We start from the raw sequence: 13,989 nt of genomic DNA on the forward strand, positions 1-13,989 counted from the left end.
TTTAGTTCAACTACTACAGAAAATAAAAAATACAAATTCACATTCCTCATATACAAATATAGAGACTGGGCTTCAATGGCTTAAGAAAGGAAACGTATCATATCGATAGCAATTCGAAAAAAGAGAATAACTTCGTAAACTGTTTGCTAAGTAGTGTGTGTAATTAATATATAAATTTTTATAAAAACTCTTGGTCAAGAAAAAAAAGAAGGATTTCGTCTAAATGTGAGGTTATCATTATTATTAAATTTTTTTTTTAAAATTTTATAAGTTTTGCTTTCGTTTCATACTCTTTAAGGAGCATTGGGCATTGTGTGCGCTCTGAAGGCTAAATAGGAGTTTGATGGACTTACCACGGAACAGTATAGCGAATACCAACCACAGCAACTACTCAAAATTCCAAAATAGCCACCGGCCATTTTGAGATTGTTGTTATCAATGAAGGTGCCGATACACAGTAATAAAAAAGTGAGGTCCAGAAAGGTCAATAGTAAGAACAAGCCCCACGTGCTCTTCAATGTACACATCAACATCAAGAAGGTGAAAACGGTCCAGCCCGCAAGGAAGAAACCAATAACATTGTTCAGCATCGTGGGATCCGTATAGCCGCTAACCAGATTATCCGTATCAGTCAACCCATAACCGTAGCAGATCCAGAACCCGCCGAAAGAACTGAACACCGTCATCGCGTATGTGTCCCCAATGACAAAACACAATAACCCGGCAAACAATTCAATGGCTCCACCAAAGAACATAAACAAACTTAGCGCCCACTTACCATCAGTGACGCCGCGGACGTTCGCATTGATCAGCGACAAAACCAGACACGACAGGGAAAACGATGCGAGACCCAAAGGAACCGGATTAGCAAACTGGTGGGGAGCCTGCTTAGCGCAGTTGCCTTCATCCATATCGCCTCTATCTAGTGCGTTGAGCAAGTCTCTGCGCCTATAAGTGGAAGACCCCAAAGTGATAAAGTCTCTGTCGGAGTATATCTCCTGAATATTGGAAAAGCCCTGCGAAGCGCCAGCAATGGAACCCTGCTGGGGAAGCGTTTCGATATTTTCAAGTGTGTTCACACCCTTTTCCAGATCCTGTGGAGAAGAAGCAGAAGATGTCATTTCAACTGGTTTTTTTTTTCTATTTAAATCTTGTTGGGAGTGTATTCAATTATATATGACCGAACCTTTCATAAACGTGAAGCAGTACTAGACGATCAACGGAAACTCATCGATGAGTATCCAATTTGCCGAAAAGTTGATTTATTTAAATATTCTTCCTGAGTCACGGTCATCGTGAATAGCGTTAAAATTCCCAAATCATATGGTCTCTCCATTAGGCCCTGAGCGGTTCCCCAAGAAAAAAAAACTAGAGAAAAAAAAAATGATGCTTCTTCCTAACGCTATTGTAGTGCAGGTTCTGCCGTGTGCCAAGTTGGAGCAGCGCCTGCTGAGATCTTCCCGGGCGGTTCTTGCACTTCCCAGGACCAGCGGCGGCAGTTCCGGTTTTTTTCGGCGTCTTTTGTCTGACACACAATGGGCGATGGAGAGGGAAAACCGGAGGATGTGCCAGCTGCGGTGCAATTATGGTTGGAGTGGTATTTGGTAGCCGGCGGTGCGGCAATAGGAGAGGGGAAGGGAGAAGGGGAGGGGAGAAAGGTAATGGCTGACGAATATACTGATGGAAATCACAGGTCAGATATTGGAGATTACATGCGAGAATGATACAGTTATACAAAAGGGTGAAAATTGAGACCTAAATTCCTTCCTTTTTTTTCTTTTTTTTTTTGATTGAAAAATTACGTACAGAAGTACCTACTTTTTCAAAGGAAGAATTAAGATGCTCATTTGTGGTTACATACAATGAAAGTAATAAAGCCGCTTTGTCCGTGCAACACGATATAGAGAGTACAATGAGTGCGAAATACCTGGAACGCAAAGTGTTCTGAGGAATACACAGACGCATTAATCAGACAAGAAAAAAACGGTTTGGGAAAGGGATTTGGTCTTTCCTCTCGGGTCTCTGGTGTGGTTCCTTTCTTTCTTAGATCTCCCTGCACACTGCGCTGTTGTCCTCCAAGTTATGGTTTGCTCTCTCCAGGTATTACAATGCAGTAGGCTTTTGGTGTGAATGAAGGAAGAGAGAAAAATTTTTTTTCTTAAAGTTTTTTCATTTTGTGGGCTTGTTCTTTTCTATATATTCTTGATATCTTAGATTATACATATTATTCTCTTATATTTCACAATTGCCCTTTTGGAGAATAACATTCAGACTCAAAGACCACAAACACAAACTATAACATAATTGCAAGATGGTTGCTTTCACTGTTGACCAAATGCGTTCTTTAATGGACAAAGTTACCAATGTGCGTAACATGTCCGTTATTGCTCACGTCGATCATGGTAAGTCCACTTTGACCGATTCCTTGGTTCAAAGAGCCGGTATTATTTCCGCTGCTAAGGCTGGTGAAGCTCGTTTCACCGATACCAGAAAGGATGAACAAGAAAGAGGTATCACCATCAAGTCTACCGCTATTTCTTTATACTCTGAAATGTCTGACGAAGATGTCAAGGAAATCAAGCAAAAGACCGACGGTAACTCCTTTTTGATCAACTTGATCGACTCTCCAGGTCACGTTGACTTCTCCTCTGAAGTTACTGCTGCTTTACGTGTCACTGATGGTGCTTTGGTTGTTGTCGACACCATTGAAGGTGTGTGTGTTCAAACCGAAACTGTTTTGAGACAAGCTTTGGGTGAAAGAATCAAGCCTGTTGTTGTTATTAACAAGGTCGACAGAGCTTTGTTGGAATTGCAAGTTTCCAAGGAAGATTTATACCAAACTTTTGCCAGAACTGTTGAATCCGTTAACGTCATCGTCTCCACCTATGCTGATGAAGTTTTGGGTGACGTTCAAGTTTACCCAGCCAGAGGTACCGTTGCCTTCGGTTCTGGGTTGCACGGTTGGGCTTTCACTATCCGTCAATTCGCCACCAGATACGCTAAGAAATTCGGTGTCGACAAGTCCAAGATGATGGACAGATTATGGGGTGACTCTTTCTTCAACCCAAAGACCAAGAAGTGGACCAACAAGGACACTGATGCCGAAGGTAAGCCATTGGAAAGAGCTTTCAACATGTTCATCTTGGACCCAATCTTCAGATTATTCACTGCCATCATGAACTTCAAGAAGGATGAAATTCCAGTTTTGTTAGAAAAGTTGGAAATTGTCTTGAAGGGTGACGAGAAGGACTTGGAAGGTAAGGCTTTGTTGAAGGTTGTTATGAGAAAGTTCTTGCCAGCTGCCGACGCTTTGTTGGAAATGATTGTCTTGCACTTGCCATCTCCAGTCACTGCTCAAGCCTACAGAGCTGAACAATTATACGAAGGTCCAGCTGACGATGCCAGTTGTATTGCTATCAAGAACTGTGATCCAAAGGCTGACTTAATGTTGTACGTCTCCAAGATGGTGCCAACCTCTGATAAGGGTAGATTCTACGCTTTCGGTAGAGTTTTCGCCGGTACTGTTAAATCTGGTCAAAAGGTCAGAATTCAAGGTCCAAACTACGTTCCAGGTAAGAAGGACGATTTGTTCATCAAGGCTATCCAAAGAGTTGTTTTGATGATGGGTAGATTTGTCGAACCAATCGATGACTGTCCAGCTGGTAACATTATCGGTTTAGTCGGTATCGATCAATTCTTGTTGAAGACCGGTACTTTAACCACCAGTGAAACCGCTCACAACATGAAGGTCATGAAATTCTCTGTCTCTCCAGTTGTGCAAGTCGCTGTCGAAGTCAAGAACGCTAACGACTTACCAAAATTGGTCGAAGGTTTGAAGAGATTGTCCAAGTCCGATCCATGTGTCTTGACTTGTATGTCTGAATCCGGTGAACATATCGTTGCTGGTACCGGTGAACTGCATTTGGAAATTTGTTTGCAAGATCTGGAAAACGACCATGCTGGTGTTCCATTGAAGATTTCCCCACCAGTTGTCGCCTACAGAGAAACTGTTGAAAGTGAATCCTCTCAAACTGCTTTATCCAAGTCTCCAAACAAGCATAACAGAATTTACTTGAAGGCTGAACCAATTGACGAAGAAGTCTCTTTGGCTATCGAAAACGGTATCATCAACCCAAGAGATGATTTCAAGGCCAGAGCCAGAATCATGGCTGATGATTACGGTTGGGATGTTACTGACGCCAGAAAGATCTGGTGTTTCGGTCCAGATGGAAACGGTCCAAACTTGGTTATTGATCAAACTAAGGCTGTTCAATACTTGCACGAAATCAAGGATTCCGTTGTTGCTGCTTTCCAATGGGCTACCAAGGAAGGTCCAATTTTCGGTGAAGAAATGAGATCTGTCAGAGTTAACATTTTGGATGTTACTTTACATGCCGATGCTATCCACAGAGGTGGTGGTCAAATCATCCCAACCATGAGAAGAGCTACTTACGCCGGTTTCTTATTGGCTGAGCCAAAGATCCAGGAACCAGTTTTCTTGGTCGAAATTCAATGTCCAGAACAAGCCGTCGGTGGTATCTACTCCGTCTTAAACAAGAAGAGAGGTCAAGTTGTTTCTGAAGAACAAAGACCAGGTACTCCATTGTTTACCGTCAAGGCTTACTTGCCAGTTAACGAATCTTTCGGTTTCACCGGTGAATTGAGACAAGCTACTGGTGGTCAAGCTTTCCCACAAATGGTTTTCGACCATTGGTCTACTCTAGGTTCTGACCCATTGGACCCAACCTCCAAGGCTGGTGAAATTGTTCTTGCTGCTCGTAAGAGACACGGTATGAAGGAAGAAGTTCCAGGCTGGCAAGAATATTACGACAAATTGTAAGAGTGATTAAAAATTTTTCAATTATTTAGTTTCTTCTGTTTTGTCGTAATATATTGGGCATTTCCGTGTCCTTTTGACTTTTTGTAGTTTATTCCCACGTATACTTCCTATCTATAGTGTTATTTTCATATTTAATCATATTTCCATATTAGATATCTGCCCCCCTGTATAATAGTTACTATGATTTTTTATTCTTGCTTTGCGGCGCGGGCAACCAACTTCTTTTTCTTGACAGTCGCGGTGATGGCCTTTAAAAATAGCATAAACATTGGCCTAAGCAAAGTTGCTAAACTAATTATACAAAATACACATTCCTAACACAGAAGCATGGAGCTCTCATCCAACCTAAAGGGACAATATATTGAATGGCTACAAGAACTGGTTGATGGGTTAAGCCCCAAGCAAGAACAGCTCAAAATAGCTTATGAAAAAGCAAAAAGGAACTTACAAAGTGCTGAAGGTTCATTTTATTATCCCATAGATTTAAAAAAAGTAAAGGGAATTGGCAATACAATCATAAAAAGGTTAGATGCAAAGTTACAGGACTATTGCAAAATTCACGGGATTCCTCCTGTTGAAGCCCCTTCCCTAACCCAAACAACTAGCACTAGGCCACCAAAGAGGACTACTACAGCTCTGCGCAGCATAGTAAACTCATGCGAGAGTGATAAGAATGAAGCTCACGAAGAAAGGGGAGCTAAAAAGAGAAAAACCAGAAAGTATATACCTAAAAAAAGATCTGGCGGCTACGCTATCCTTCTTTCCTTGCTCGAGCTTAATGCCATTTTTCGAGGTGTTAGCAAAGAGCAAGTCATTGAGCTTGCAGGAAAATACAGCGAACACTGTATGACCCCAAATTTTTCAACAAAGGAGTTTCACGGTGCTTGGTCATCCATCACTGCGCTCAAAAAACATTCTTTGGTTCTTGAGGAAGGTAGGCCGAAAAGATACTCGCTAACCGAAGAAGGCGTACAATTAACAAAGAGCTTGAAGTTAGCAGATGGGATTTCATTTCCAAAAGAGAGTGATGAACCAGATGAGTATCGTGCAATTAGGAATGAAAGTAGCGAATTCACAGCGAATCTGACTGACCTCCGTGGTGAATATGGTAAAGAAGAGGAAGCCAGCGATATAAATAACACTTCAGTCATGTTGGATATAACTTTTCAAGATTTAAGCACGCCGCAAAGGCTGCAGAACAGTATATTCAGAAACGAAAGACTGCGTACCCAAACCAATACGTGCTCTCATGAATTGAAGGAGATCTCTGATAATCAAACAATATCTGATACTGCAGTGAAGGCTAAAAGTACAACAACGAGAAGAAGGTACAATGGAATAAGTTATGAACTGTGGTGTAACGGCGATTTCGAAGTTTTCCCAATTATTGACCATAGAGAAATAAAGTCACAATCTGACCGTGACTTCTTTTCAAAGGCATTTGAGAGAAAAGGGATGAAGTCAGAAATAAAGCAACTCGCTTTAGGTGATATTATATGGGTTGCAAAGAATAAAAATACCGGGTTGCAGTGTGTGCTTAACACGATAGTAGAAAGAAAAAGGCTAGATGATTTAGCTTTAAGTATAAGGGATAACAGGTTTATGGAGCAAAAAAATAGGTTAGAGAAATCTGGCTGTGATAACAAGTATTATCTCATTGAAGAGACTATGAGTGGCAACATTGGAAATATGAACGAGGCACTGAAGACCGCGCTTTGGCTCATTTTAGTTTATTATAAATTTTCCATGATAAGAACTTGCAATTCGGATGAAACCGTGGAAAAGATACATGCATTGCATACTGTAATTTCTCACCATTATTCTCAAAAAGATCTCATAGTTATATTTCCAAGTGACCTTAAGAGCCAAGACGATTACAAAAAGGTACTCTTGCAATTTCGTCGAGAATTTGAACGAAAGGGTGGTATTGAATGTTGTCATAATTTTGAATGTTTTCAAGAACTAATGGGAAAAGGCGATCTAAAGACGGTAGGTGAGTTGACTATACATGTTTTAATGCTTGTTAAAGGCATATCCTTAGAAAAAGCGGTAGCTATCCAAGAAATATATCCTACCCTAAATAAAATACTGATGGCGTATAATACATGCTCTTCGGAGGAAGAGGCTAAGTTGTTGATGTTTAATGTCCTGGGAGATGCACCTGGCGCGAAAAAAATTACTAAGGGTCTATCAGAAAAGATATATGATGCTTTTGGTAAGTTTTAGCCATTTGAAGTACCATCATTCACATAAGGTTTTATAGAGAAAAAGTGATAATATTCGTTTTAACTAATATACACATATATAAGAAGAGAAGCCTTAATCTCGTCACGACAGGAATACCACGAGCATATCTGAAAACTCGCCTGATACATTATAATACCAGTCAACCAGTCATCATCAATGATAAGTACGAAAGACATAATGGACATCAATGCCATTATCAAAAACCTTTCCAACTTCTTCCAATGACAAACCTTTGACTTCTGGATACCAAAAATACACGAAAAACCAGGCACAAACTGTGAAAAAAGCAAAAATGAGCATCGTGTTTTCATCACCAATGATGTTAATAGCGCTCAGATATGTCATTGAAACAAGTGCATTGGTTAGCCAATTCGTGCAGGCTATACAAGATGCCCCAAATGATCTCCTATTCAAAGGGAGGAATTCTACGCAGGTCCATGGAACGCTGCCCATTGCAGAAGCATATGCCGCGACATAAATTACAACGGAGATCAAAAGTAAACCAACCTGGTTATGACCGAAACCTACACTGCACAGAAGTAACCCGACAGTCATAATCAAAATTGTTCTCAATAAGATGGCTCTTCTGCCCAAAGAGTCCATGGAGTACATAGCGAAAAAAGTGAATATGAAGTTTGTTGAGGCAATCAAAATTGGGGGTAGTAGAGGGTTTTTTATATCAAATTTAGAAAATATTATTGCCGCGTAGTACATAAAGGCATTAAAGCCAGTGACTTGCTGGAAAAACATTAACACACAACCTACTAATAACGCTCTTATCGTCCGCGGTTCCATCCTGTGTCTTTTCTTTTTATTAGATGTCGTGACCCCGTTTAAAGCTGGACCTCGCAATGCCGATAGAAATGCTGATGAGGAGGACACAGTATTACTGGCTCTTTCAGTGTTCGAGGAAAGTCTCTTAATATTGGATGGGCTAAGAGTTCCCGAGCCTGAACTATCCATGTATCGAACAACCGATTGGGATTGCACAAGTAAGGGTTCACTCGCATCTTCGTATATTCGTAACTTATCAAGTTCAATTATTAGCTGCTTGATTTTACTATTAACGTGGTATGTAGATGCAGTAGGATATAGCATTCTTAAAGAATCTCTAGCGTACAGGATGTCTCCTTTAGAGATGGACCATCGTGGCGATTCAGGAATAAAATCCAATATCGAAAGGAATAAAATAGCTGGAATAGCAGAAAATGCAAACAAATATCTCCATGAATTATCAATTCCTTTGATAAGAGATGCAATCACATACGAAACCAATTGACCTCCAGTGATAGCAATAATGTTCAATGTCAACATAAAACCCCTGATTCTGGAAGGTGATATTTCACTCAAAAATAAGGGGACACACTGGGCAGACACTCCAACAGCGACCCCTACCAGCAATCTGCCACAGATCAAGAACGTCAATGTTCTTGCTGTAGCCATTCCAACTGCAGCCAGAATAAAAATTGAACAACAGATCGCGAGAGTAATTCTTCTTCCATACCTATCTGCTAAAGGAAATGCCAACATAGACCCGAAGAATGAACCGACACTTGTACTCGAGGTAATCAACTCCTTTTGAACGTCCGTCAAGACTGCCAAAGATAGATCTTCGGGCTTTAGAGAAAGCAGAACACCTGATATAACGCCTGTATCATAGCCAAATAATAACCCACCAACGGTAGCACCAACGAAGATTAAGGACGTTTTGAACGTTAAAGCATATGGGAGTTGCTCAATATCGTTAGCAGTATTGGATGTTACCTGAGAGATAATGGAATACAGATCAGAATAAACGTCTTCGCTTTCGCCCGTAGACATACCTCTATCAAGTTTTGACTTGCCTGTCGCTTGCCCTTATGCTTTTGTTTTCTGCTGAGAAGAGACACTTTTTAACCATGGACTATAAGTACACGCTCTAGTTGCACATATAAGGTCTTTTATGGTTCAAGAAGTTTCTTTTGTATACAAATATTGTCATGCAAACCATCCAGTTGCTATGGTATCCTACTTTACTAAATTATTGATCGAGCCGATGTTCGGATGTTGCGATAATATTGGTACCAGAAAAAAAAGGAGAGGGCTTTGTAATATTGATGAACAAACTATTTTTGAAGAATAAAGTAGAGTGAGACTCAAGTAGGTATTCAACACCAAAGAGTCAGAGACTAATAAGTGCATATGAGTTTCAAAGGGTTTACCAAGGCTGTTAGTAGGGCTCCTCAGTCCTTCCGTCAAAAGTTCAAGATGGGCGAGCAGACTGAGGATCCTGTTTACGAAGATGCAGAACGTCGTTTTCAAGAATTGGAGCAAGAAACTAAAAAATTAAGTGAGGAATCGAAGAGATACTCAACTGCGGTGAATGGAATGCTGACACATCAAATTGGGTTTGCCAAATCCATGGAGGAAATTTTCAAACCCATCAGTGGTAAAATGAGCGACCCTAATGCCACCATACCGGAGGACAACCCACAGGGTATCGAAGCAAGTGAACAATATAGGGCAATTGTCGCAGAGTTACAGGAAACATTGAAGCCGGACCTGGCCTTGGTGGAAGAAAAAATCGTTACGCCATGCCAGGAATTGTTGAAAATTATTACTTATATTCGTAAAATGGCCACCAAGAGAAATCACAAAAAACTAGATTTAGATAGACATCTAAACACCTATAACAAGCATGAAAAGAAGAAGGAGCCAACTGCCAAGGATGAAGAGAGGTTGTATAAAGCACAGGCTCAAGTGGAAGTGGCTCAACAAGAATATGATTACTATAACGACTTGCTAAAGACTCAATTGCCAATCCTGTTTAGTTTGGAAGCCGAATTTGTGAAACCATTATTCGTCTCATTTTATTTCATGCAATTGAACATTTTTTACACTTTGTATAATAAACTTCAAGACATGAAAATTCCATATTTTGATTTGAACAGTGACATTGTGGAGTCATACATTGCCAAGAAAGGTAATGTGGAAGAGCAAACGGATGCTTTGACCATTACCCATTTTAAACTCGGTTACTCTAAGGCGAAACTGGAGATGACCAGAAGGAAGTACGGCGTAGCGACCGCGGAAGGCTCACCTGTAAGTGGTGCATCAAGCGGGGTTGGGTACGGTGCTGGATACGACGCAGCAACTGCAACTTCTCCAACCTCTACAGGATACGGTTATGGTGCCGCAGCGCCAGGTTACGCGGCTCAACCTGCTACACAGTATGGTGCCGCTGCTGCTGTTGGTACTGTCCCAGGTACTTTCCCACAATATGGTGCTGCACAATCCCCTCCACTCACCGGACTAGGCTTCCAACAATCACCACAGCAGCAGGGCCCACCACCGGCCTACTCCAATCCTCTAGCATCACCTGTTGCTGGCGCCCCAGCCGTGGCCGCAGCAGCAGCTCCCGGTGTTGAAACTGTTACCGCATTATATGACTATCAAGCCCAAGCTGCAGGTGACTTGTCTTTCCCAGCGGGTGCAGTTATAGAAATTGTCCAGCGTACTCCAGACGTGAACGAATGGTGGACAGGAAGATACAATGGCCAGCAAGGTGTGTTTCCCGGGAACTACGTGCAACTCAATAAGAATTAAAAGAGGCCTCTGTATTTCTCTGTATTCGCCACCTTCAGTTGTAAGGATACTATCATTATTCTTTTCTTTTATTGTAATGTTCCTTAATTTAAATACTATATAAGGCAATTTATCCTTCTGCCAACCAAGTGTTGTCTGAGTCTATTTGTTCTGGATATGCGGCGAGCACCTTACCCTACTAACAATGACCCAAAAGGGAAAGAGCGCGTTCTCAAATGGGCTACCGCTTTCCCTATATGGTACAGAGGTTACCACATAGGGAAATCAGCTTTGTTACTCGCCTCGCCTGGTCTTCCCAAAACGTCGTTCCCCAGTCTCCTTTCTCATTTATAAAACACCATCTCTCTCTGGTCGATGACACAGCCCAGTTGGGAAACAGCTGCTGACAAACAGAAAAAAGCAAGACTAGTGGACTGGCGCGGAAGAAACTCACCTACATTGCACAACGTCTTTAAGCAGGGTGTACGCATTCATTACTATTAGTACTAAATTTAGAAGAAATCATCCTTTTTACTCGCGAAACTGTTAAGCTTGATCGGACGATCTCATAAGAGAAAAAACAAACTTTGATAAAGTTTTCATTTAGTTCCATAAGAAAGTAGGCCCGTTACAAGACACTATATTTTTGCTCGTCTCGCTGCTTTTACTCACCAGTGGCTTAAAATTCCACACATTTTTGACCGCTTAAGCTTCGACGTATTACAAAGTTATCAGCGCAGATTTTCTTTAAGAAAGTTATATTCCGGTGTACAAAAGCGGTTCTCATTTCATAGCAGTTTTTTCTTAAAGCAGAGGGGCAGAGAAATTTGCCTTCACAAGTTCGCTTTCGAGCCTTCCATTTTGATTCCTGCTTTGGCGTTATTTTCATCCTCTCAATAGCGCAGACTTAATAAAACACACTAAAACTTTCCCCACCATGCCAAATAGTACTCTGAAGCAAGGTCCCAAGATCGAAAATGTTTCTCCTTCTAAAGGTCACGTCCCAAGTTTTTGGAAACAGTTCATAAACAACCCCAAGAGTATGTCATCCGAAAATATTACAGTCCCTAGGTCACCAAATTCTCTTTCAAGAAATGCTCAACCAACCACTTTAAAGCGGCCTCCATTATCTTCAAGACCATATTCATATAATACCCCAACCAAGGATAGAAAATCATTTTCTAAATCTGCAAAACAGAACAATAACAATAATAACGCCAATTCTGGGACATCGCCTCACGCAGAGTTCAAAAATTACAGAGATATGTTTTTATCTAATAGAAATGGTTTCACAGGTAGGGTTTTTGGTGTTACATTAGCAGAATCGTTAAGCGTTGCCAGTGCAGAGGTCATCGTTCAAAGTGAATTGGTTAGTTTTGGTCGGATACCCATCGTGGTGGCCAAGTGCGGCGCCTACCTAAAAGCAAATGGGTTAGAGACCTCAGGTATATTTCGTATAGCGGGCAATGGTAAAAGAGTAAAAGCTCTTCAATACATATTCTCGTCGCCGCCTGATTATGGTACCAAATTCAACGACTGGGAAACATATACAGTGCACGATGTTGCATCGCTCCTGAGGAGATACCTAAATAATTTGGCCGAACCGTTAATACCCTTATCCCTATATGAACAATTCAGAGACCCGCTACGAGCTAGACCCAGAATCCTAAGACATATGTTGACGCACGAAGTTTCTCATCCGAATGCGAATAAAGCGAATAACATAACAGTAAAATCAAGTAGACAGAATTATAACGATGATGGCGCTAATGATGGTGACATTGAGAAGGAGGATACTAAAGATGATGAAGAAAAAAGACGAAGGAAAATACGTCATAAGAGAAGACTGACTCGTGATATTAGGGCAGCTATTAAGGAATACGAAGAACTCTTTGTTACCTTATCCAATGACACGAAACAGCTAACTATATATCTACTTGATTTACTGAGTCTTTTTGCCAGGCAGTCACAGTTTAACCTAATGTCTGGAAGGAATTTAGCGGCCATCTTCCAACCTTCAATACTATCACATCCTCAACATGATATGGACCCCAGAGAATACGAATTATCCCGACTGGTGGTAGAGTTTCTGATAGAATACTCGTACAAACTATTGCCTCATCTTTTGAAGTTGGCCAAAAAAGAACAACAGAAACGGTTGTCGACCGAAAAGAAGAACAATAATGCAGAGAAACAGAAAATAGATCCTACAGAAATACCAAGGATCACCTCATCGGATTCCCCACCAATAGTTTCTTCCAATAAATATCCATCGACGATTGACAATAGCAACAAACTAGATCGCCCTACGTTATCACCAATATCTACTTCGATACCGGAGAACTCATCAGATCTGCAGGACTCAAAAATGTTGAAACCTCCGAAGCAAAGAAGACCACATTCAAAATCTTTTGGATCTACTCCTGTTCCTCCAGACGTTATTGCTAGTAATAAAAGAAGAACGAATTTATTCCCGTGGTTACATAAACCGGGAATTTTGAGTGACACAGGAGACAATGGCGATTTAACTGCTACTGAAGCTGAAGGTGATGATTATGAAGAAGAAAATGTTGATCCATACGGTCAATCTCCAGCAAGCGTGCACTCAGGTTCCCTGCCCAAACAGCATCACTTGCCAATTCCTCGGATGAACAGATCGTTGAGCGGAAACAGTACCAACTCATCATTTAACACTAGACCAATTTCGATGATCCTAACCAGTGGTAATGATAATTCCGCGGACCATTTAGAATTGCTAAGTAACAGTCATAGCAATAGTGAGCGCAGCCATGCTTTGCCATTAACTGAAGACGATGGCGACGAAAGAAATTCAAGATCACGCAAGAGAGAATCATGGTTTCAAAGGCTAACAAGTCGATCGGGCTCTGCCAACAGAGCCTGATAACACTATTATTTGTTTCTTTTAAATTTCCTCATTTTTTTTTCGTTGTTTCCCTGATAACCTGTCGGCAGTTTCTTTCGCTTTATTTGCCCTCTGTATAATTAGTAAATAAATATCATTCCCTTTCAGGATTTATAGCCATAAAGATGAACATATACAACATAAATCACGAAGAAGAAAATTACGGACAATCATTCTTTAGCGCCAATTAGAGTATTTAAAAAAAAAAGACAAACCAAAAAAATCGAGAGGTTGTTCTAATATGTTATGAATATTGTTATGTTCATATGCCAGAAAAAAAAAATCAGTGTTTACAATTTTTGAATGATGAATTCCTAAGCTATATAACCGGCAGTTTCATCCTGGCAATAACAGAGGTCATCATTGAGCATAAATGACTATCTCTGTAAAATTCTCATCGTAAAATCTGAACCAA

General features: G+C 40.8%; 6 protein-coding genes across 6 annotated transcripts; 4 read left to right on the forward strand and 2 right to left on the reverse strand.

Annotated features, from left to right (window-relative positions):
- Nucleotides 1-293: 293 nt before the first annotated feature.
- Nucleotides 294-1,121, reverse strand: ATO3 (putative ammonium permease ATO3; the record flags this gene model as incomplete). The annotated part of the gene is made up of 1 exon (XM_033909716.1): nucleotides 294-1,121. The coding sequence occupies one exon, from the start codon at nucleotides 1,119-1,121 to the stop codon at nucleotides 294-296; it is 828 nt and encodes a 275-aa protein (XP_033765607.1).
- A 1,190-nt stretch (nucleotides 1,122-2,311) lies between these two features.
- On the forward strand, nucleotides 2,312-4,840 carry EFT2 (elongation factor 2; the record flags this gene model as incomplete). Its single annotated transcript, XM_033909717.1, has 1 exon — nucleotides 2,312-4,840. The coding sequence occupies one exon, from the start codon at nucleotides 2,312-2,314 to the stop codon at nucleotides 4,838-4,840; it is 2,529 nt and encodes an 842-aa protein (XP_033765608.1).
- Nucleotides 4,841-5,167: 327 nt separating this feature from the next.
- MUS81 (Mus81p) lies at nucleotides 5,168-7,066 on the forward strand (the record flags this gene model as incomplete). Its single annotated transcript, XM_033909718.1, has 1 exon — nucleotides 5,168-7,066. The coding sequence occupies one exon, from the start codon at nucleotides 5,168-5,170 to the stop codon at nucleotides 7,064-7,066; it is 1,899 nt and encodes a 632-aa protein (XP_033765609.1).
- Nucleotides 7,067-7,240: 174 nt separating this feature from the next.
- CIN10 (Cin10p) lies at nucleotides 7,241-8,908 on the reverse strand (the record flags this gene model as incomplete). Its single annotated transcript, XM_033909719.1, has 1 exon — nucleotides 7,241-8,908. The coding sequence occupies one exon, from the start codon at nucleotides 8,906-8,908 to the stop codon at nucleotides 7,241-7,243; it is 1,668 nt and encodes a 555-aa protein (XP_033765610.1).
- A 360-nt stretch (nucleotides 8,909-9,268) lies between these two features.
- Nucleotides 9,269-10,672, forward strand: RVS167 (amphiphysin; the record flags this gene model as incomplete). The annotated part of the gene is made up of 1 exon (XM_033909720.1): nucleotides 9,269-10,672. One exon carries the CDS (start codon nucleotides 9,269-9,271, stop codon nucleotides 10,670-10,672), a length of 1,404 nt encoding a protein of 467 aa, XP_033765611.1.
- A 916-nt stretch (nucleotides 10,673-11,588) lies between these two features.
- SAC7 (GTPase-activating protein SAC7) lies at nucleotides 11,589-13,553 on the forward strand (the record flags this gene model as incomplete). Its single annotated transcript, XM_033909721.1, has 1 exon — nucleotides 11,589-13,553. The coding sequence occupies one exon, from the start codon at nucleotides 11,589-11,591 to the stop codon at nucleotides 13,551-13,553; it is 1,965 nt and encodes a 654-aa protein (XP_033765612.1).
- Between the last annotated feature and the right edge of the window lie 436 nt (nucleotides 13,554-13,989).

The sequence above is a fragment of the Saccharomyces paradoxus genome, chromosome IV, assembly GCF_002079055.1.
Source record: "Saccharomyces paradoxus chromosome IV, complete sequence".
In the NCBI taxonomy this organism is placed as follows: domain Eukaryota; kingdom Fungi; phylum Ascomycota; class Saccharomycetes; order Saccharomycetales; family Saccharomycetaceae; genus Saccharomyces; species Saccharomyces paradoxus.